General features: G+C 35.5%; 2 protein-coding genes across 2 annotated transcripts in view; one reads left to right on the plus strand and one right to left on the minus strand.

The window, feature by feature from the left end:
• Positions 1–451: 451 nt before the first annotated feature.
• LOC136799505 (protein O-glucosyltransferase 2-like) overlaps positions 452–21891 on the minus strand; it is a 28744-nt gene continuing 7304 nt past the window's right edge. Inside the window, exons 4-11 of the mRNA XM_067056220.1 lie at positions 12707–12912; positions 12269–12346; positions 11342–11508; positions 10712–10949; positions 9644–9853; positions 9277–9366; positions 2119–2262; positions 452–1318 (exon numbers count right to left, since the gene is read on the minus strand). Of these exons, the coding sequence (XP_066912321.1) occupies positions 1301–1318; positions 2119–2262; positions 9277–9366; positions 9644–9853; positions 10712–10949; positions 11342–11508; positions 12269–12346; positions 12707–12912 (1151 nt within the window). The 3' untranslated portion in view covers positions 452–1300. The remainder of the gene's footprint in view (positions 1319–2118; positions 2263–9276; positions 9367–9643; positions 9854–10711; positions 10950–11341; positions 11509–12268; positions 12347–12706; positions 12913–21891) is intronic.
• On the plus strand, positions 16850–21437 carry LOC136799506 (glutamate receptor ionotropic, NMDA 3A-like). Its single transcript, XM_067056221.1, has 5 exons — positions 16850–17332; positions 17744–17929; positions 18335–18657; positions 20119–20276; positions 20811–21437. The coding sequence occupies exons 1-5, from the start codon at positions 17044–17046 to the stop codon at positions 21208–21210; spliced, it is 1356 nt and encodes a 451-aa protein (XP_066912322.1). The 5' UTR covers positions 16850–17043; the 3' UTR covers positions 21211–21437.

Below are 21891 nucleotides of genomic sequence, written 5' to 3' on the forward strand. Positions count from 1 at the left end.
AAATGAATAAATAATAGTAATAATATTTCAACATATTATTTTGAAAGGTGGCAGTTAGTGTAAGCTATATCTAGTTTAATTTTAGGACATAATCTTGAAATTTTGGAGAATAGCATACCGTAGCGAATCTAAAAATAGACATTGATTTTTCTGTTTGACCGAATTTCAATCCCGTCAACCTTTGCGTTAATTACGCTTGCACACAAATTACTATCAATTACAAAGAAAAAGTAACAACTTTCACGACTTTTGAATTAAAACAAAAAGGATTGTGGGATTGATTTTCGGTCGAATGAGAGAAGTAATAATAGTGATGTTGCACGACGAAGAGCTATTATAACGAATTTTGAGTTGGAAATCCTTCTTTATTTACTTCACAAAGACGGAAGTCCGTCTGAGAAGGAAGAAGTTTGAATAATGAAAGGGGAATTTCAAACACGGTATGTTCTAATAGATTTCAAGAAAATATATTTTACTCGATAAAATAATCTTCAGGTTAAATGAAATATATTGTAGTAATGGCCCGTAAAAAATATTTACATTATAGTAAAAAGAAAAACTAGAGGTTACATCAGTTGTTGATAATCTTTTTCGCTTTTCAGGAAGAAAAAATTACACTTTTTTTTTTTTAATTCTTAGTTCAAAGGACAACGTCTTTTTCGGTCAAGAAAAAGGTTCCAATAGACCTTATCGGAGTTTTTGATTTTTCTAAAACAGCGATGCATTGTGGGATTGTTTCGGGGATATTACAATAGAATTCCCTCGAGGAATTCCTAAGAGATTTCTATTTCCCGAAACAATCCCACAATGCATCGCTGTTTTCGAAAAATCAAAAACTCCGATAAGATCTATTTATACAACGAATTTTATAATATAATAATAAATCTGTTTTTTCAACTATAAGGTGCATGTATGCAGAGGATAAGATATTCCATTATGTCACCTTCAGGAGACTAATTTGCCAATTGCCAGAAATCTTTGGAAAATGCCTAAATCACAACATTGTATGCATTCAGCATTCAGCAACACTTAACCGGCGTTTACGACGACGGGAACCTTTTTATTAATAGCAAGATGAAAGAGTTTTTGTTAAAGCGCCTAGTCGTCTATGCTTCTGTACTGACAGTTCATTTAAAAAAGCTTTAAATTTCAAAACATATCAAAAATAACTAAAATAAAATGAAAGAGAGGGCCTAAAAATTCTAAAACTTATAAAATTCTTTTTAAAATATAAGTAAAAATTGATAAAACTAATATTATGCGTAAAAATTAAATCGTTTTTAGTGATTTCCAGGAATTGTTAAAGTTCTGTATGATCCTAAAAAACAAATGGAAAGTAAATTAAACAACTTCGTCTTCAAAATTATTTCTATGACTTTTTCTGCTTATCGTTTCCTTGGGAACGAACCGATTCCGAAACATAATTCCGGAAAACTTAAAAAATACCCACATTCTTTTTCACCATTCAACATATGACACTAACTTTCGCGATTTTTCGGCCTTTTTCGCGAAAGTTTGTGCTCGCGAAAAATTCTTTAAAAAAATAAAAATCTAGACAACTTCAAAATCGTAATAAATATAAATTTGTTAGCATATTTCTAACTTTTCATGCCTTTTTAAAGCCAAACAACAAGGACATTTTTTTTTTCACTTTTTAGCCTTCATTTTATCCAACGATTTGTGAAAGTTTAAGCTCGCGAAAAGTAAATGTCGTAAATTTCGCGATTTCTCGACCTCGGGAAAGTTTCTGCTCGCGAAAGTTTGTATGCCTAAAATATAACGCTGTATCAAGCTGACGAGCTGGATGAAAAGGTACTATGGGCTCTGACATCAAGCCTCTTAGGTCACCATTTGTTTACCTCCGCATTTTGGTTAATCAATTTTCGCGCGGTTGCTTTGACAGAGATTTCGATATGCTATTTTCGATGATATTAGAAACCCGATCAACAGTCGAATCAAATCGAATAGCGTTTAAACAAAAACATTTAATTTTAATCGCAACAATTGAATGTTAATCGATATTGAACACATAGTCGATTCTGTTAGATTAAAATAGTTTAGACATAATATTGCTAATCACCAAATCTATTCGGGAAGTGTAAAAACTGGAAGTCATACCATTTCGCTTTTCCATTTCTTCTTTGATTTCTTCTTCTTTTTCTTTCGATCACATTGACATTTTCCTTCTTGTTCGCCTGGCATCTCAATGTGTTCTTGTTCAACGTGAACTTTCGGTCTTTGGACGTACCGCGATGATAGTTCCTTTAATAGAAGAACACAAATGAATATGACGAAATAAAAAGATGATGAAAATTAAACTTTTCAAGAATTATCTGATCTTTGGGAATTGTTATTTTTTACGTGGGACCTGAGTACGGAACGAGGCTTCCGTTGAGTATCAATTTCTCGACCAAAGACAAATGTTGAGGAACTTTTTAGTGTATGTGTTACCAAACTACGGGTGGAATAAACGGAGGAGCGTTTATCATAATCAATCCTCCTGGACGCTTAGGTTCTGAAGTCAATTCAGAGATTCTATACACCTTTTCTACCGTAGCCGCCAATTGCCACGCCACCAATTGCCACGCGGGCATTCTTTTTCCGCTTTATCCCACTAAAACCGTCTTAGTCCTTTTTTCGCACCTATAGACAATAGAAAATGTGTCAATAAAGGATCAGATCGAGTTTAGGGGGATAATTAAATAATTAAGTGGCACGCACCTGACCGCGCGACTACGGTCGAAAAGGTTGTATTGCACGTTTCTCAACGGAGAGATTAATTTGGGAGGTAGACGGTTGTTGAAAAGCAGAGCACATCACGACACGAAAAATAAATGTTGTTTCCTACACGCTTTTTTTATAAGAATGGTGTAAATCCATTTCATCATTTCATCATTTCATCGTAGCTTTTTTGGGAAAATCATCCTAAAATATTCTTACAGCACATTCTTGGGTTAGGATCCTAATTCATACTAGATTTAACATTTAGTACATACGTCTCAAGCATAAAATGGCACTTTTGAAAAAGGAGTGAGCCTAACTTGGGGATAATTTATAATTCATAATTGAAAATGCTCTTAAAATGGCATTCTTAGCTTTAGTAGCAAAATTCCATGATGGTGATATTCTTAGCATATTCGTTTTTTGGCTATTTTCATCATGGACATTCTTATGAAGTGTATTCTTATAATAAAAAAAGCGTGTATTTCCCAAAGAATCTTTACTCTGCATTCTAGAAATGAAGTTTGAAATAGATTTATTTTACTTTTCCACGGTAGAGAAATTGTGAAGAAAACTATAAAACAATTTATCTAATGTAAAGTATTATGGAACCTATTGAGGTCGTGTTATTGTATTGAGCCCGAAAACTCATTCCATCCATCTATATTTACTTATTCAGCATTTTTCGAAATTTCTTTTATGATGAAATACAATGAAGTCTCTAGAACTCGAACACGCACGGGTAACACAATTATTTTCCGGTTAATTTAGTAAGGTTTATGAGGGATTGTGAAGGGACCATCAAAATCTTTCGAGTTATGGAGACATTCGAGTGATAGAGGTTCGAGTTAAAGAGACCTCATTAGCAAAACTTGTATCTCCCATCCGCAATTCAGATTTAGTTTCTTGCATTCCCCAAATTTTTGGCTACAGTAATGCAGGTCAGAATTATTCAGTAACCACAAAATTATTCAATACCCGCCACGCTAAACTCCCTCTTAAACGATCATTAACCATAACCCTCTAAGTCAAATTCCCTACAGTACCTTATCGGGGAAAAATGTCGGAGTCTTATTTAGTCGTTATTTTTTTCGTCGGGGAAAAACTTCGTCACCTAGAGGCATTTTCGTCAATTTCCCCCGACCAAAATTTCAAATTCGTCACTTTTCCCCAACCAAATTTTTTAAAAATTCCCGACAAAATATAGAGCATAAGAAGGAATTATCAAGATTTTTAGTAATGCTCATTTGTTTCAATAGTTTTATCACAACATTGAATTACTGCTACAAACTACTACCTTTTCTTGCTGCCAAAAATGCCCAGAAATGAGGGACATCTTTATAAAAACTTTGTTAATATTTGGATTTTTTAAAGACTTGACCGACCACCGACATTGTGTTACTATTATTATTCTTTATCAAACCATCATTGTAGTTTTAATAACTGGAGGATCCCTATGGCACGCCAAAAGGGTTTTTAATACCAACTTTTTTTTTTGATACCAACTTTTTTTTGAGGTCCAGAATTGTCGAGATAGAAAACTCAGAGTTAACAATTTTCGAGTTGGGAATTTTCGAAATGCAAATTATGACGTCGCAAAACTGTAGTCCAACTTGATTTTTCATTTTCATGAAAGGATTTTACGAGTTAAAATCAACTATCTCGATTTTTTTTTCACAAAAAGTCGAGTTTATCGCTTTTTTTACTTATCCAACATTGAATAGCAATGTGATACCGTGAATATCAAAGCTCGAGTAAATATTTTCTCTGAAAACTTGAGCTCTGGTATCCTAGCTCTGATGGCAATGTGATTGAGCGATACATGCGCGATAAAATATTCATTGTCCTTCTCAGGTTTAATTTCAGAGAGAAAGCTTAACTGTAACCTCCAAGCAGCTCTTCGTGCTCCACGCATGCGCTCTAAAAGGAATGGTTCTGCAAGAAGACCTGCGAAGGTTCTCGGGTTTTCTTTGATGGCCGACACTCTGAAATTTCAGAGTACTTTTCACGATTCAATCGCGGGCATTTGCATAAAATTTATCGATTTGCTCGGGCCGTCTTTGGATGCGTGGGCTAAAGAAAACCGATTCTACTGCAACCGAGGCTTTCTTGCTCCGAACCAAATCAAGATGGCGCCTTAAATTCAGGTTTTGGCTCTTGGTCAATGTTTTGATTTTTTTATGGATTTTGAGACTTATAAAGGAAAGTTCAATGTTTCAAATGTTGTTTATTTATTTCAGTGTAGCTCTGAAATACACCCACAGAAGTGGCTGCTCATACTTATTGACCTAAAAGCTTTGAAAGACTGTTTTGAAAGTTTGTCGATTTTGCTTGGATGTTTTCTCATTTTTGTTCAAGATGAAGGCTCAAACACCAACCAAACTATTACAGGTATGTTCTCTTATGTAATGATTACTTCTCTTGTTATCTGCTTGGTTATTAGGATGAATGAAGCATTTTATCAGGATTATTATAACTTAACGTGTGCGAAATGTCTGTCAGGCATTCAACCGACAAGAAAATTGATTTAAATACCAAGAGGTTGACTAGTTTAGGCTCTATTTGTATTGTTGGATATTTGGATACTCTTTTTGGATAAAATATTGGTGAAATTTTATGTTTGTTGAGCTTTTATAAGCGATCAGTTGTTTGGGTTGCATACTCTTTGCAATCAGACTTCAAAAACCTTTCATGAGAACTTTTTAAAACCATGATCATGTAGCCATGATATTTTCACGTGCTCAAAGGGTATTCCAGCAGCAAAAAAAATAGTCTTTTTAGCAGGTGAAGATTCAGATTGTCCCATGTACAATAGCGCTCCACAATGCATACGTCATAATTATTACTTTTCACTTTTTTGACATTTGTACGAGTTGCAATCCCACAATTCAACGCGGCTCAATTAAAGATACGTGCAAGTTGTTATATATCTTTTGTCAAACGATGCAATTAACGTGCAAAAGAGATTAGCGCAAAGGTTGATAGGATTGGAACTCGTACAAACACATCGAGAGTAATGATTATGTCAAAAATAAAATCTATTTTTAGATTCAGCGCGGTGCGCTATTGCCTGTCATCATCTGAAAAAATTCTTGGAAAATTTTCAATACTTCAAAAGATATAGAGTTTTTTGCTACTTTAGTTCTTACAAAAAGTTGTTTCCTATAAAATGATAAATAAATTTTGAAAACTGCGGGCCAATCCGATACCGGTATCGGGTCACATGTCATAGTTTTTTCCCAGACCCAGAACGCGGTTTTGTAAAATTCCACTGAATAAACTTTTCAGATCATCATATGCCTTAGCAATGGTGATCGGTTATGAGATTGGTGTTCACGGTACTACAATGGTTTTCAGATTTTGATAGAGTGAAATCAATTTGGCAAATCCTTAGTTAAATCCTCCGGTTCTTTTTTTGCACTTTTATGACGTCATAATTTACCTTACTCGAAAAAATGCTAACTGGAAGTTTTCTAACTCGAAAATCCTAGGCCTCGTTTTAAAAAAGTTGGCATCAAAAAAAGTTGATATCGAGAAAAACAAGTGATACTTTTATGGACCTACCTGGTTATCAAAACTAATCAATGAACATTGAAACACATAAGACATAGAAAAAATAATAATAAAAATAATATTGATCTATGCTTATATAGTGATTCTTATAGATAAAGATTCGTTTTTCAGCCAAAAAAATAATAAGTGTTTCTAGAAAACTCATTGCCCTCCACCCTGACATTTTCATCTTAAAAAAAAACTAATAAAAATAACAATATGACTACAAGAACATTGATGTATGCTTATAAATAGCGATTCTTATAGATAAAGATTCGTTTTTTGAGCCGAAAATTTTTTTTGTGAAAATCTGCTTCAGCCATCTTTTACCAATGATGTTAGCCTACTTTCATGCAAAAAATCAGACAAAACTAATGATCCGATTTTTCACAATGTCTTAAAAACCCTTTTTTTAGCCTTTTTTTGGCTGAAATTTTTTTTTCAAAAATCGGGCTCCGTCACATTTTGGCCACCACCATTTTGCACCTTTGTACCAAAAATCAAAAGAGACCTATGATTCAATCCTGAGAAAAGTTGGTAACAGACGAACGAACGGACGGACGAACAAACACATGTTAATTTATAGGACCTCCATCCCAACTTAAAATAATTTGATTTTAACTACGTCTACGTTTTGGGGGCCCCAAAGCTGCGTTTTAACAACAGTAAAAATTTTATCAAACTAACTTATGCCCAAAACCCTCTAAACCTGCTAAAATTGCAAACCTAAGTTTTGGGGGCCATTAGAAAAAAATTACCTATCTTTAAGCGATTGAAAAATATTGTTGAAATTGAAAATTTTGAAAAAGAACTTTCGGGAAATAAAGTAGAGATGTTAAAGTTTTGTATGCAGCAAAAGTTTAGTAAAACCTCTTTTCTTCTAGATTTGTTCGACGTTTTGGGGCCACATACTGTACGATATTTCTTCATTCAAGGTACTCTGGTATAGGACCACCAAAAGATTGGTCTAAAAATATACTGCCAAACCGTCTGAAATCGATTTCGTAATTCTAGCTAGAAAAGCTAAAACACTTATTTTAAAAGCACCAGCCCAAAAAACAGTCCTGCTATTTTTTTTGGCAATAGATTAATCAAATGAATTTCGCATTAGGAATATAACATCCTAAAAATTCTTTAAAACAGCGTGACAAAAACAACAACAGTTTTAACAAGCAACATGCTGAATGGACCTACCTGATGATGAGAATCAGATAAAAATAGGACAAATAGCAAGAGAGTAAAAAAGTGTAGTGAGCAGCTTGAATAGATTACCGTGAGTATCACAGCTCAAATTAATAATGGACCTGTGAAGTATAGTTGAAGTCGTATGACTTATAGTCGTAGATACTCGAGCAAATCCCGAGAAAAGCTGGTAACAGACGAACGGTCGAACGGACGAACATCAGTTAATTTAAAGGACCTCCGTGGTAGGTCCAAAAATAAGAGTTGAGGTGATATATGGGAAAGAGGAAAGGTGGAAAATACATTAATGCATTGAAAACTCTTTCATATAATAGAAGGAAGGTTATAAGAAAACAAACCAAAAAGAACAACAGCTTTGAAAAATAAGAATAAAATGCAAGAAAAGCAAAGAGAGATTCTAAGTATTATAAAACGATTGAGAAGCACTCCTTACACCACTTTGACGAGAGGAAGCAAACATGTCAGAAACATTTTGCCAACAAGCTTATGAAACAGTCCTAGAAACTTACGTTCCGATATACATAACAATAGGTTTTATCGGGGTTGTGGTAAATTCACTTGTCATTTTACTCATTGTCAAAACAAACCAACTGAGGTACCAATCTATAAGACTTCTCATGTACTTGTCTTGTGTTGATATTTTAACAAGCTCTGTTGCATTCTTGAGATTTATCACCGAAATTAACGGTATTTATGAGAATTGCACGCTGTTGGCTGCTTTCTATTTCATACAAATATTCTCGTTCTACTTAACAATGTATCTTTTCGCGTTGACGGGACTCGACCGATACTTACGTATCAAATACTTGGAAGAATACTCGAATGTTTTCACAAAGGGACGTTTCCGTTTTGTTATGGTTTTATACGTATTGATCTGTTTGGCACAGTCAACTGTGACCAGCATATTGAATACCACCAATTACATCGGATATGCCTTCACATATACATTCCCCGTCAATGTGATCATCTTCATTTCAATTTTCATACCTCACACCTTATCCATCCTCAAATTGCGCCTATATCAGAAAACCAACCAAAACATATCAGATGCTACTAAGGGCGTCATGAAGATAACCAAAGTTTATTTCTATCTTTTCATTGGTACAATTGGGATGATAGTCATCTTTCAAATTCAATGGAAGTATAACCCCCGCGGGTTTCAAACACTAGCGATCAGAAATTTCATCGGTGTGTGGCCTCCCTTGACGGGAATAATAAACGGTGTAGCGTTCATGATCATAAACCCTCCTACGAGATATCTGATCTCAAGAATTCATTGCCATTGGAGATGTTGTCGTCCAGGCCCCGAAGTCAATCCAGACATCGAATTGAATGTTTTTCCAGCAGTTCAATTGAATGATATTCGATAGACGCTTTATGTTTTCCGACACGCTATCAACCCTTTCGCTTAAAACTTTTTGAGATGTGATTGGTTCAGGATTTATCAGTATCGACTGACGTCAAATGCCTACATGGGTTATGCAACTTTTTTTGATCAATTGGTCGACCGACCCTTGTATTGGCTAAATATAAATCTTCTAAACAGTTTGAGTATCGTTTACACTAACAGAGAATCTTTGTCGTATATTGATGCTTTGATGAAAAAAGCGAGGCTGCCCTGTGATCAAGGATGGACGTTACATTGGTATGTACATGTTATTTGATAGACGCGTTATAGTTTCCACAAACACTCCTTACAATTGGAATGGTCAAAGTATTTATAATATCGTGTAATAAAATTCATTCTCTCTGACGTTGTACGTAGATTGTTGTATAAATCCTGTTTTAAAAGTTACATACCTTGAAGAGAGTGAATGAATAACAAAACAATTGGTCTGTCATCAAATGATCTCTTGCGTATGTCTGGCCAGCCATTGCTATCTTTCTTGCCTAAGAAAAAAAGTGCTTAGTCGTCAATTTTTATTTTATATGAATCGACACAGATGTGGAACAGGTCAGGAAAAGGAAAAGAAAAACATTTTTTTTTAGTTTCTTCTTAAAAATATTTGCAAGTGCTCCCAGATTATTATTCATTTGTTCTTAGTTTCCAATTTTAAGCCTGTTCTTATAAAAAAGGCGTGTAGCTGACAGGCAGTAAAATGATATAGTTGGTAGAAAAAGAAGACAAATTTAATAATTACCTTGGTATATATCAAGAAAAGCTAACCTCTTTATCATGTGATTTCGCCCATTTGATTTTCTCTTCAAGATCACTTAGATCGCGTTTAAAAGGTATGTAATGAACCATGGACTGAAGATCATGGTAGAAATGTTCATAGTAGTGTGAGTCTTGTTTAAACACTACTGAATCACCTGCCAATAAATACGGGAATCGGTACGCAGCCACTGTACCGTCAATATTCAACTGGTATTTGTACTGAGAAAATAAAAGACAATGAATTTGACCATTTGTAAGGAAATTAAGTAGAGGACGATTGGGATCATTGACTTACTAGCCCGAAGGGCTAGACTCGAGACTTCTGAATGGGAAATGAAGCCACTTATTTCCCCTCCAGAACGCCCACGCGTGGTTTTTACACAAACGCCGGATTGAAAAAATTCAGTCCTCAAAAACAAAGGAACCACTGGATACAATCCGTCGTCATGACTACGGCGCGTTGTAGGCGCATTCTGGTTGAGAAATAACGGCTTCACTTTTTCTTGCCTGGGGAAAGGTTAGAGATTCTACTCTAGCCCTTCGGGCTTTAAACTCGATGATTGGGATACTCTTAGTAGACATTAGAGAGTTTACGTAACTGCGATTTTCTGCGACGGAGATGGTTAGCTTATCATTTGTTTAGATCCTGACTGAATGAGAACGACGGTGAACTGGCACTTTACCGTCCTCCATTTTCCGGGTCAGAACTGAGTGTTATTCCTAATTGGTTCGATCAATCCGCCGTCCTCAAAAGTGCAGATACATTAACTCGCTATTGCGAAAAAAAGGTTCAGTTAACTTTCGGTAATTCGAACTCGAACAAGAGAAGATTTAATTATTCGAATTACAGAGTGGTTCAAAGTATACAAATTATTTTACAAGTGGCTGCTTCCCTTGCCGGGAAGTAAGAATTAGTTCGAACCAGCGAAAGTCCTTTACATCTAGACATCGGGAAAACTTAACTTTGAGACATCAATAGGTTTCAAGTCAACACCAAGAAACAAGAAACGTCTCAAAATAGGACCACTAAAAGCTGTTATTAAGGGAAATGAAAACAGACATAACGTACATATTTACCTTAAAGAAATCGAAGAAAGATACGTGCTGGTTCTTGGGTCCGTACTTTTTCTCATCGTATTCAAAGAAGAAGAAGTTGGTCATACCAACATCAAACAAACCAGTTTTTTCGCGTCCCATCACAGTTAAATCCAACCTCTCTTGCCGACTATCACGACCACGGAAAAAACCTTTCTCGATTTTACCTTTCCATTTCGGTCCGGTATTCCCTTGCACTGATAACATGTCTAAAGATACTCTAAAAGAAGAGAATGGAAATATAAGGATGGTTAAGTTGATTTTTTTTTCATCGATCTGGCATACATTTGCACTGGCATCAATGCAGCCACTTAATAGTGACTTTATGTGTGTTTTCTGCGGCGGACGGAGACGGTATAGTTCTAATTTGTCTACATCCTGACTGACTGAGGACGACGGTAAATTAACACTTTTACCGTCCTCGATTTTCCGGTGCAGAACTGCGGGTTTTTCCAAATCACTTCAGTCACTTTACTGTTCTCAAAAGAATCGCATACGCATGCTAGGCCCGATCTAGAACTCTAGGATTTGAACCTATTCCCCGTTATAAGTAGGTTGTTTGATCAACAAAACCAAATTTGCTATTGAATCTTAATAACAAAAGAAAGTTACCTGCCAAGAGCTTCGAGTGCAGATTCGGTCAAATCGTAAGTTGGCATGACAATATCAAAAGTCTCATCGGACCCACACCATGATAAAATCGGAATTGGTGGCTTTTTACGTTCGCTCAGCGGCCAGTCACCAAGGTTGGAGAAGAATTCAAGATCAGGCAGTTTTACCTGGAATGCAAGTTTATTATAAAAACGTGATAAATCAAGATAGGAGCAGTTTTACTTACATCATTTTCGTTGAATACTTTCGCTCGCAAGAATTATATTTCTTTCACCATAGTTTCATACCCCCTTCTGCAAGGAGGATGGGTTCTAAAAGTTTTCCAAAGAGGGTAGGAGCAAAAGGAAAAATGGAAATCCAGGGAGAATAATTTCAACATTTTTGGGGAGAAAAAAACACAGAAGCGGTGGGAAAAGTATTTTTTCATTTTCAGGGGCGGTGGATTGGACAGCCGGGCAATTTAAAATTCATGGGGGAGGAGACTCACCCAGGAGGAAACTTTGCTTCATGCACGACGACTTTTTCTGATTTTTCATCCAAAAGTAGTACCAAACAAAGGCTACTTTCATCACAAAAGTCACTAGCGTAGACAAGAGGGGTGCAAAACTTGTATGGGAGAGCAGAATCTTTTGACACTGTGATTATTTATTCATACAGATTCATATTATAAAAGATACAAATCTTGCTCAATTCCCTCTTGTCTACGCTACTGTTAGTAACTTGTACCACTGGAAAACTTGTTAATAATTAACCCATCAGAAGACTTAAGACCTAATGTAAAATAATTTGCTTTCTCGTGTCAGCGTTTTCCATCTTCAAAACCTCGTTTCATGCAAAAACATGCAAAGGCCGATTCATATCCCTTATAGCAAACCAAATCAGATAGAATTAAAGGATGGATATTTTGGCAGCCTGAGTGAAAGTTACCTTACGAATCAATGAGAACAGCCAAGCATCCATGAAAATTGAGAACCCAACATGTTGACCATAACATTTACGATAGACCTGAAATGGAAACAATAATTCTAAGCTTGTCTTTTAATAATTGCTCGATTTTTTAAGATGACTGCTTGAATTTTAAAGATAAATGTGGGAAAAGGACTTAGGCATATTTCTTAGGCCCAACTGTTACCTTGAACAGACCCTAGAAATTTTAATAAACTTCCCCAGATAGTACAGAAAGTCTCCCAGAATTGACTGCTAAGTATGACAAGGCATTTTTCCAGTGTTGAATTAACCATATATTTCTTAATAATGGGCTTCTAATTACCCCTGTACAGGCGGTCAAGCGAAGAGTTGATGTCAGATTCAAGTTTAACTGAAGTTGAGAGAAGTTCATTTTTCTAACCATAAACAAGAAGAAACCTTATTATGTACGACACTGTAATGACAAAGAGCATGGTGGGTACCAAACTCTCGTATCGCGTCTTCTTTCATCTTCGTGAGGTCGATTTGAGGGAATGGTGACAAATCACGTGATATCTGTGCATACGATTGTGGACACTTCATTTCAGACAGCCATCTCTGCTCGTCATTTTCTGGACAATCGCATCGTTCGTGATATAATAAGCCTAGAACAGAAGGATAAAAGCATTACCGTTCTCTTTAGCTTCAACTGATTTTTTAAGACGAACACTTTTCATTAGGTGGGCAATCATCTACACGTTTTTTATAAGAACAAAAAGCTTCGAAGGCCAAAATCTTAAGAACAAGTTAAGAGCATTTTAAAGCTTTGCTGACTCAAAATACCCAAATTCTTAGGAAAATAGACAAAAATGCTCAAAAATGGCGAAAATAAGAACATGTTAAAAACATTTTAGACTTAAAACTCAAAAAGTTAAGAACATCAGAAGGCTTCAAAAGCTTCGGGTGTTCTTATAAAAAAACGTGTTTAGACGAACTGAGCTCAAAGTAACTTACTTCGGAAATTAAGAGCTCTTTTAGAATTGACACTATTATTGACTTAACAAACCGACCTAAAACAAACTCATACTATCCCTGGAAACATTAACCCATACCCTGATTGGATATCAAATTGAATGGGCCATTCACATTGACCAAGTTGTGATGACTTCAACATCGAATAAAACGAGATTTTCTTACATGACATTGTACCATAGGGTTCTTTTTTTTAAAGGGGGTAAAAATAATCAACAAGCTCTCCCCACGCGCCGATAGCTGTCTCATAAAAGTATTAATAAAAAATACGAAATATTAAAAAAAAACTTGAGCGAAATAGAGAATCAGTTAGTTGTCCGATTCCGTCAACTAAGAAAAAGTGACGAAATACTTCCTCATCTATCTCACAGGACGGGATTAAATACATCCCGCTAAGAAGCGGAACTCGACTATAAAAAGACCATGAAAAATTGCTTTTAATCCTAAAAAAAAAAGAATTAGATATAGTTCTTATAAAAAGTAAGATTTTCTAATAATATTTTCAAGATAGTCATAACAGTTACTTAAGATAATTAAGGAGGATTAATATGTTATGCTGTGATCAATTTTATTTGAAGGGAAAAGAAAAGGAAGATGAAATTTATTAAAAAAGTAAGACGAAAAACAGTTCAAACTTTTCATTACAAAGTGAAGAAACAAGATTCGAAAATAATAGTTGACAAAACAAGCAACAAACCAATTTTTGTGAGAATTGATTTTCAGTTTTAATAACGAAAGAAGTGTTAAAGCCAGATTGACATTATGTTTTCCGAGGTCTGAATCGCTGCTTCAAAATCGCTGAGCTTGCATAAAGATTGCAGTTATTCAACCAATCATCAAAACAACAAGCAACATGCTGAATGGACCTACCTGATGATGAAACTTAGATAGCAATAAGGAGAAAAACAATCATTAAGAAAATATAGCGCTTAGCGAAAATGCATTAAATGTCATCATTGATTGTTAATGGGGGGGGGGGGGGGTTTAGGGAAAAAAGAAATAGAAAGTTCCGGTTGCAAAATTGCAAAAGTTTTATTGACAATTGAATCATGCTTGATGGTGGCATTGTTATCAATAATTTTTTAAGTGAAAAAACAAAGAAATGTATGGAAAAAGCCCAATTCAAATCTGCAAAAACGGCGATTTCCGGCATATTTCCGGCATTTTCGGCCGGAAAAATCTTTTTCTCAAAAATCGGACTCGGCAATGATTTGGGCATTGTTAATGCGCATCTTTGAGCAAAAAATTAGAAAAAACTAATGATAAAATCTCGAGAAAATGCCAAAAAACCTGTTTTTCCGGCATATTTCCGGCATTTTCGGCCGGAAAATTTTTTTTTCTAAAATCAGGCTCCGTCACATTTTAGGTATTATCATTTTGCATCAGTGTGCAAAATTTCATAAAAAAATATAAAGTACAGCTCGAGAAAATCAAGAAATACTGTTTTTCCGGCGAAAATGGGCTGCACCGGGGATTTTTAGAAAGTTCCGGCTTCAAAACTCAGTTCTATTGACGATTGAACCATGCTTCATGGTGGGCATTGCTGTTAATAATGTTTTTGAGTGAAAAAACAACGAAATATAAGGAAAAAGTCCGATGAAAATCTGCAAAAATGGGGATTTCCGGCATATTTCCGGCATTTTCGACCGGAAAAAAATTTTTCTCAAAAATCGGACTCGGCCAAGTTTTGGGCATTGCTAATACGCATCTTTGTGCAAAAAATCAGAAAAAACTAATGATGAAATCTTGAGAAAATGCCAAAAAACCGGTTTTTCCGGCATATTTCCGGCATTTTCGGCCGGAAATAAATTTTTTTCGAAAATCGGGCTCCGTCACATTTTGGGCATTACCATTTTGCATCATTGTGCCAAAAATAAAAAAAAACTAATGAGCCAATCCTGAGAAAAGCTGGTAACAGACGGACGGACGAACGGACGAACGGACGGACATCGGTTAATTTATAGGACCTCTACCCCACCGGGGTAGGTCCAAAAAATAGCGCGTGATGTAACTTAATTGTTCTATTCAACACTACAATGTCTTCACTTTAATATGACATTTTAATTACCAGATAGAGTTCACAATGTTTTGACTGCAAAGTGTCGAATAAGAATTGGAATGAATTGTCTGCGTTTTGAATGGAGCTGTGACATGTTTTTTGCAGAATAAGCAAACAGACTCGTGAATAGTGGCTTTAATATAAATAAAACTGGTGCTATAACAGTAATACGATTCGGCGATGGGTACAATATATTTCTTAATCTTATTGGCACTGGCGACTGCCTCTTTGAGTTGTTGCAGCAATACCACATCAAAAACTAGCGATTGTTTAGCAGTAGTTCAAAGCATATCAGGTTGGGAAGACAAGTATTCGTTCAAGAGAGTATGGTTTTCGCAAAACTTAACTGTAAATGTTGAAAATGAGGGGGAAAGAATAAGTCTGGGTGAAAAATACACCAACATTTGGAAGTTAAGAGAACAATTGAGAACGTGTGATCGAATTGATTTAAGAATGAAGATAGATATCAAAACAAAATTATTGATTAAGGTGCTATCAGAAACACACGAGTCCACTGAAATTGATACAATGAAAGAACACAGACTGGAAAAAACTAGTTTGAATGCATTTTCAGAACTACAAACAGTGCTGAAGACTAAATGTATTATGGTGTTAACACATATCCATTCTTCACAGGATAATAAGAAATTTAGTTGGAATCTCTATAAAATCCTTTTGCGAAAAAACCTAACAGAAAACTGTACCAGACATGAAGTATTTGACGGCTCAACTGAATCACTATATAAACTAGTAAACAACATTAAACTCATGTCCAGTACTATGTTATCAGTTTACCTGATAACAGCACCTCTTTCTCCGTTCGACCTCAAAAAGCTGCTCATATCCGATTATAAAGAGGAGGCAAGCGATGAAGATCCGAATACAATATTTTGGATAATAATGGACGACGTTGTCCGGTATTTGACTCCTCAAGAGAGATCACAACAATATCGTACAGTCGTCATTGAACGAAAAAACTACCTGTATATGGTTCGAAAAGGTCTTCAAATTTGCAACACTGGTACAACATTCAACAAAGAGCGCGAACAAGATGATGATATAGTTTTTGCAATTGTTAAAGTTGGAGGCATACCCAACTACAGAATAAGTTTTCAAGACAATAAATTTAAGGTGAATATAGCTCTTATCTGGCTTTTGATGTAGAAGTTCTTCCGACACGCTAAAACTCTGAAAGTCGGGAAGATTTTTAACATCTGGTAGTCTAAATAATGGAGTTTTGCAAGACCACGCCATGCATTTTGCAGCGGGAATAGCCCACGTTTTCGGGTGTCGGGTCTAACCAAAGTATTTTTCAGCCTTACGCAAAAGGGTAGTTGAACCCGACTTGGCATGCGGCACATCAAAGGCCGACAATTATTCCTTTCCATTGGAAAATTGGCCCGCTATTTAAGAGCTTTAGCCCACGCTTAAGCAAATAAGCCATCAGAATATCAGCTAAATATATCCCTCGCTATGAGTGCTCGTTATTTCTTGTCCTGTATAAAATGTATGAATGTCACTCCAGTACCTTACAGGTATTTTTATCCTGCATCCGCGTCAATCGTAAAAAAGGACAAAATTTAAGGGTGGCTCAAGAATTGTCGTGCCTATTTTACTTAGTTTAGTTTTAAAACTTTTATTTTTGCAGCTGGAAAGACTAGTCTCTAAGAACGATCTCCGCAACATTAATATAAATGGTGGCGCAATGAAGTCGTTAATGAAACAATTGAACATAGTGTCTATACTTGAGGAGCCTTTCCTAATGCACCATTCATTTGATGGTGAGAATCTGTGCAGCAGTCAAAAGATGGTGTGTGAGATTCCCATCCATAATGGTACCTCCATGTGGACGAAATCTTGTTGCTATGGTTACGCGGTGGATTTGATACAACAATTAGTTCATCATTTAAACATCAAAGTGAGACTGTACACGGTTCGAGATAACAAATATGGCGCATTTAACGAAATTACACAACAGTTCAATGGGATGATTGGTAAGTTATAATTTGATCATTGAATATATGGCCACGAGGCGAATCTAAAACCTTTAATATTTCCAACATAATACACCTTTTCGACCGTAGCCGCCAATTGCCGCGCGGGCATTTTGTGTCCGCTTTATCCCACTAAAACCGTACCAGTCCTTTTTTCGCATCTATAGACAATAGAAAAAAGCGTAAAAAAAGGATTGGATCGAGTTTAGAGGGGTAATCAAATAATTAAGTGGCACGCGCCTGACCGCGCGATTACGGTGGAGAGGTGTATCGGGCGGTACTTTACTTTTTGTCAACACTCTCAAGGGATCTGGCACCTAATCACGTCATCCTGTCGATCGAAAGGGCTTAAGCATCCTTAAGGTCAGACTACTATCAGAACTTTGTTCATAACTTGAAACTGGTTTTTAGGCGATGTGATATCTGGCACGGCGTCAATGGCTGTGGCTGGACTGTCCATAACAGAAGTTAGAGGAAAATACGTCAAGTTCACAGCACCATTCATGCAAGCTAGACTCAGTATTTACACGTTGAAAAAAATACCCAGATACGAACACAGTCTAAACTTTTTACCACAGATCGAGTTTACAGCAAAAGGTAAAGACTATAAGATAAGGAAAATTGTGTTTTTGGAAGACAAGACCCCTATTTACCCAATGCTATCGGCTTGATGGCCCAGAGACACATGACTTTACTATCAAAGCTTTACGGATTACGCATCAATCCTTTAGTTTTTACTTGAATCTTATACTAAAACCTTCATCAAATCTTTTATCTTAGACCAGTCTTTAAAGCTTTTGCTTTTAAATAAGAGTGATATTGTTTGCTTAATTATCAATTTTTTGCTCATATCAGCATAATATAACAATAGGGAGACAATGTCCTGATGTGAAACATGTGTCTGATATGAAACGGGAACACTTATGTAAAAATAAAGCCTTTAACGGTTGTCAAGGACAACATTTAAAAGCAGAATGCTATAATCAACCAATCTTCTTTCAGTCATCGTTGCTGGGGCGTTCCTGTTTGGAGGTGTATACCTGTACCTTATCGATAATTTCATGCTATGGTGGAAACACCGCAAGGTGCAGAAGCAACGAAAATATTATGCATACCTGGAGAGTATATCGTACGTGGCTGGACTGTTATGTCAACGTGATTTAGTTGGTAGTAAGCTACCAATCAGCCAATCAGGAAAATTGATATCTCAACTGTTCGCAGTGGCTTTTCTGGTGGTCAATACATTCATAATTGCTACCATTACAGCCAATAGGATCGTAGATGGCAAGTTAGTACAAGAATTTAAAGGACTTAAAGATGAAAAGGTAATTTAAAGTTTTTAACTAAAATGCTGCAGAAATTGGAGAAGGAAAAAAACTGTTGTAAAAGTTTAGGATTGGACGACTTTTTTTCGTAACTCCATGACACATGAACTAATGCTTAGTTTTTGGTCTCGTTTTTAACAGATTTATAAAGCCCGAACTGCTTGATGTCGTGCTTTAAGGGCTCTGACCATAGTGAATTTTTCATAATTGCCGTGTTTAAAATGTGTTTTCTGACTGATGTAACCAACAAAACTATGGCATGTTATACATTTTCTGTTAGACAAACTATTCCTAAATTTGAAAATTCAAAAATTGCATTGAAAAAAATTGATGAAGAAGAAAATGAAGACTTTTGCGAGGAAGCGTATTTCAACTTTGAAGAGCTTAGTTTCGGCGAAGAAAAAACATTTTGAAAAAATTTTCGCAGTAGATTGTGTATCTTTTACCGAACAATAAAAATTGTTGCGGAAAATTTTTGTAAATGCTTCTTTGTCTCGAAATCTTCAAAATAGTGGTTTTTCATCAATTTTTCATCTGGATTTTGCTTAAATAAACAGTCATAACTTTTGACACATCTTTTTAGAAAAATTTTCCGCAAAATTTAAAATAGTTCAATTCTTTGCGGACAGTGTAAAGAAATTTTGAAACAAAAAGGTTAATTACCCATTCAAACTTAGCTATTTAAAAATAAATGACATGATTCTTCAATTGTGCAAAAGGTTTTAAGAATTTTAGATTTAAACTATAATTATTCTTAATGACATCATTGCATAAATTGATTAATTTTATGATCATGAAAGTAATAAATGATTCATTGCTATTATGGGAATTTACTTTTATTAATGGTGAACAATGTTTAACTTCGAAATCCAATGTGTAAGCGATGAACATTTTGCTCTAGGCTTGGCTTGGCTTGTAATTATTCTGCCGTAATTAGCTTGATGCATACTTTATAGAGAGTTTTGATTTAAAAGATGAGGTTTTAGATACACAAAGTTTGATACTAAATATCTGACGAAGGAACTAATATTTCACAATTCTGTAAACGCAGTTTTTTGCTAGTTCCTAAAAGGAACCTTCAGCCAAAATATCGACACTAAACTGAAATACTGATTTTTGACTATGGTCAGAGCCCTTAAGCCATCACATGCAAAAAAAAGTGAATATCGGAAAAAATATTGTTGCCATTGTTTTCGAAAACCCGCAAAGCTTCTGATTGGTCAAGCGCTGAAATTATATTTTAATGTCACGTGACTTAGGTAGGATTTCCTACCTAACCACGTCTAGCCATTCCGGCTTTATAAATCTATGGTTTTTAAGGAATTAATTCAGTGCAATGACGATTCGATAATAAATAGACATTTTGCTTTGATTTTTTTTTGAGAAAGTAAGTCCCGACAATACTCAAACTTAGCAAGGTATTTTATACAAAACGTTCTTAACGGATCTTTTATATTTCAGATGCAAAACCCGACATCGAAATTCAAGTTTGCTGCCACTAAAGATTCGTCATCGGAAAATTATTTCAAACGATACGAAAAGTTGAAGCCAATTTATTATTTCATGAGGAAATACAGTGTTAATTCGACTGAAGTCGGTATCAAAAAGCTTCTAAATGAGTAAGTTTGTATCAAATCAGTTTTAGTGCGCGTTGTTATATTTACAGACCACAGCAAACTCTCATTCGAACTTCTACTATTCGAATCTTTCTATAATTCGAACTTATTTCCAGTCCCCATCAAGAAGATACCAACTTATACTTTCTGTAATTCGAATCTCCCTGTAATTCGAACAAAAAAGGATACCTCGTTCGATTTCGAATTAGCGAGAGTCAACTGTATATAGGACATGAGGCTTGGAATATTAAGAACAAGTTAAGAACATTTCGTAAGGCTCTGAGGATATTAAAACTCTTGAAAATTACTTCAAAAATGGTGAAAATGAGAAAGTTTCAAGAACACTTCAAGAACATTTTAAAGCTTAAAATTCAAAAAGTCCTTAGGCTTTGAGAAATTTGGACGTTCTTATAAAAAGACTTACACTCAGCCTGACTCAGCAACGAGGTTGAAATATTTTCAAAAAGGGGATGACTGAATGTATATTCAACATCTTTTTACTTTAATCTTAGTTTTTTTTCAAATTCCTTGTTTCAGAGAATTACAAGCTTTTATGACAGAAGCACCAATGGTGGACGTCACTATCGCTAAACAAACTGAGGGACAGTGCCGTATCGAGGCCTACCCGGATCATTTGACATACCTAAACTACGGTATAGCTGTCCGAAATGACTCTGGTATCGAGGGTATGGTTTCGGATGTGATTCGTAAGCTCAACGAAGACGGAACATTGAGAACAATGTATGAGAAATGGATACAAACAACTTGTTTAGAGCATACAGAGTCGAGTGAATACAAACCGAGTCATTTGTTCACGGATTTTTTCATCCTGATAACTACCGTAGGCTTCTCTACAATTGTGCTATCGATTGAACGGGTTGTTTATTCAGTATTGACAAGGAGGAAGGAAATGAAGCTGAATCGAAAAGAAAGATGAGGAAAATGGATTGACTATAGGCTACCTTCTGTTCTATCTTCTTTTTGAGCATTTTGTACGACGATGGAGGAAAGCGTAGAAAAATAAGGGGGACATTATGACATTGAGGTGTGAAAACACATCAGTGTTTTCCAGACGGAAAATGAAATTTACACAGGAATCTAGCTCAATTTTACGGAATCCTGGACAAAATAGTTTAAGAAAGAAAGTTTGCTTACTGTATCAGATATCCCATTGTCTCACCTAAGAACTTTGAACATTCCGTAAAATGAAAAACAAAATCTTGCAAAATTTTCAGACTATTCAACTATGCGAGAGGATTTCTATTAAACCTTGCTTTTTCTTATCTGTTATCACCTAAAAAATAATAGAAGACTAAACCCTTCGAGCATCTTCCTATTTTTACTAGGGTTACTAGGTTCGAGGACCCCCTTTAAAATCTTAAGATTGATAAGTGCTTTGACCAGTGGGAGATGGACAATCGGAAATGCTTCTTAAAATTTTGGTTCAGCTAACTGTCTGGTTGGTATCTTAAAGACCTGAATGTTAAATTGACTTAAATCATGCATTGACTGGATTTGAGTGAAATTTATTCCTGAAAGATAATTTGTCAAATAAGAGACCAGTGAACAGGGAAAATTCGGTTCCATGAGTTTTTGGTACTTTGCAGGACGGTCTGCA

The sequence above is a fragment of the Clytia hemisphaerica genome, unplaced genomic scaffold (assembly GCF_902728285.1).
Source record: "Clytia hemisphaerica strain Z4C2 unplaced genomic scaffold, Clytia hemisphaerica genome assembly, whole genome shotgun sequence".
NCBI lineage: Eukaryota > Metazoa > Cnidaria > Hydrozoa > Leptothecata > Clytiidae > Clytia > Clytia hemisphaerica.

What these genes read in the sequence shown, in the direction of transcription:
- LOC136799506 (XM_067056221.1), top strand. Translation starts at nt 17,044, where the DNA reads ATGAAGTCGTTAATGAAACAATTGAACATAGTGTCTATACTTGAGGAG. An exon ending in ACAGTTCAATGGGATGATTG is followed by an intron (nt 17,333 to 17,743) that starts GTAAGTTATAAT and finishes ACTGGTTTTTAG; the next exon opens with GCGATGTGATATCTGGCACG. An exon ending in ATCAAAAAGCTTCTAAATGA is followed by an intron (nt 20,277 to 20,810) that starts GTAAGTTTGTAT and finishes TCCTTGTTTCAG; the next exon opens with AGAATTACAAGCTTTTATGA.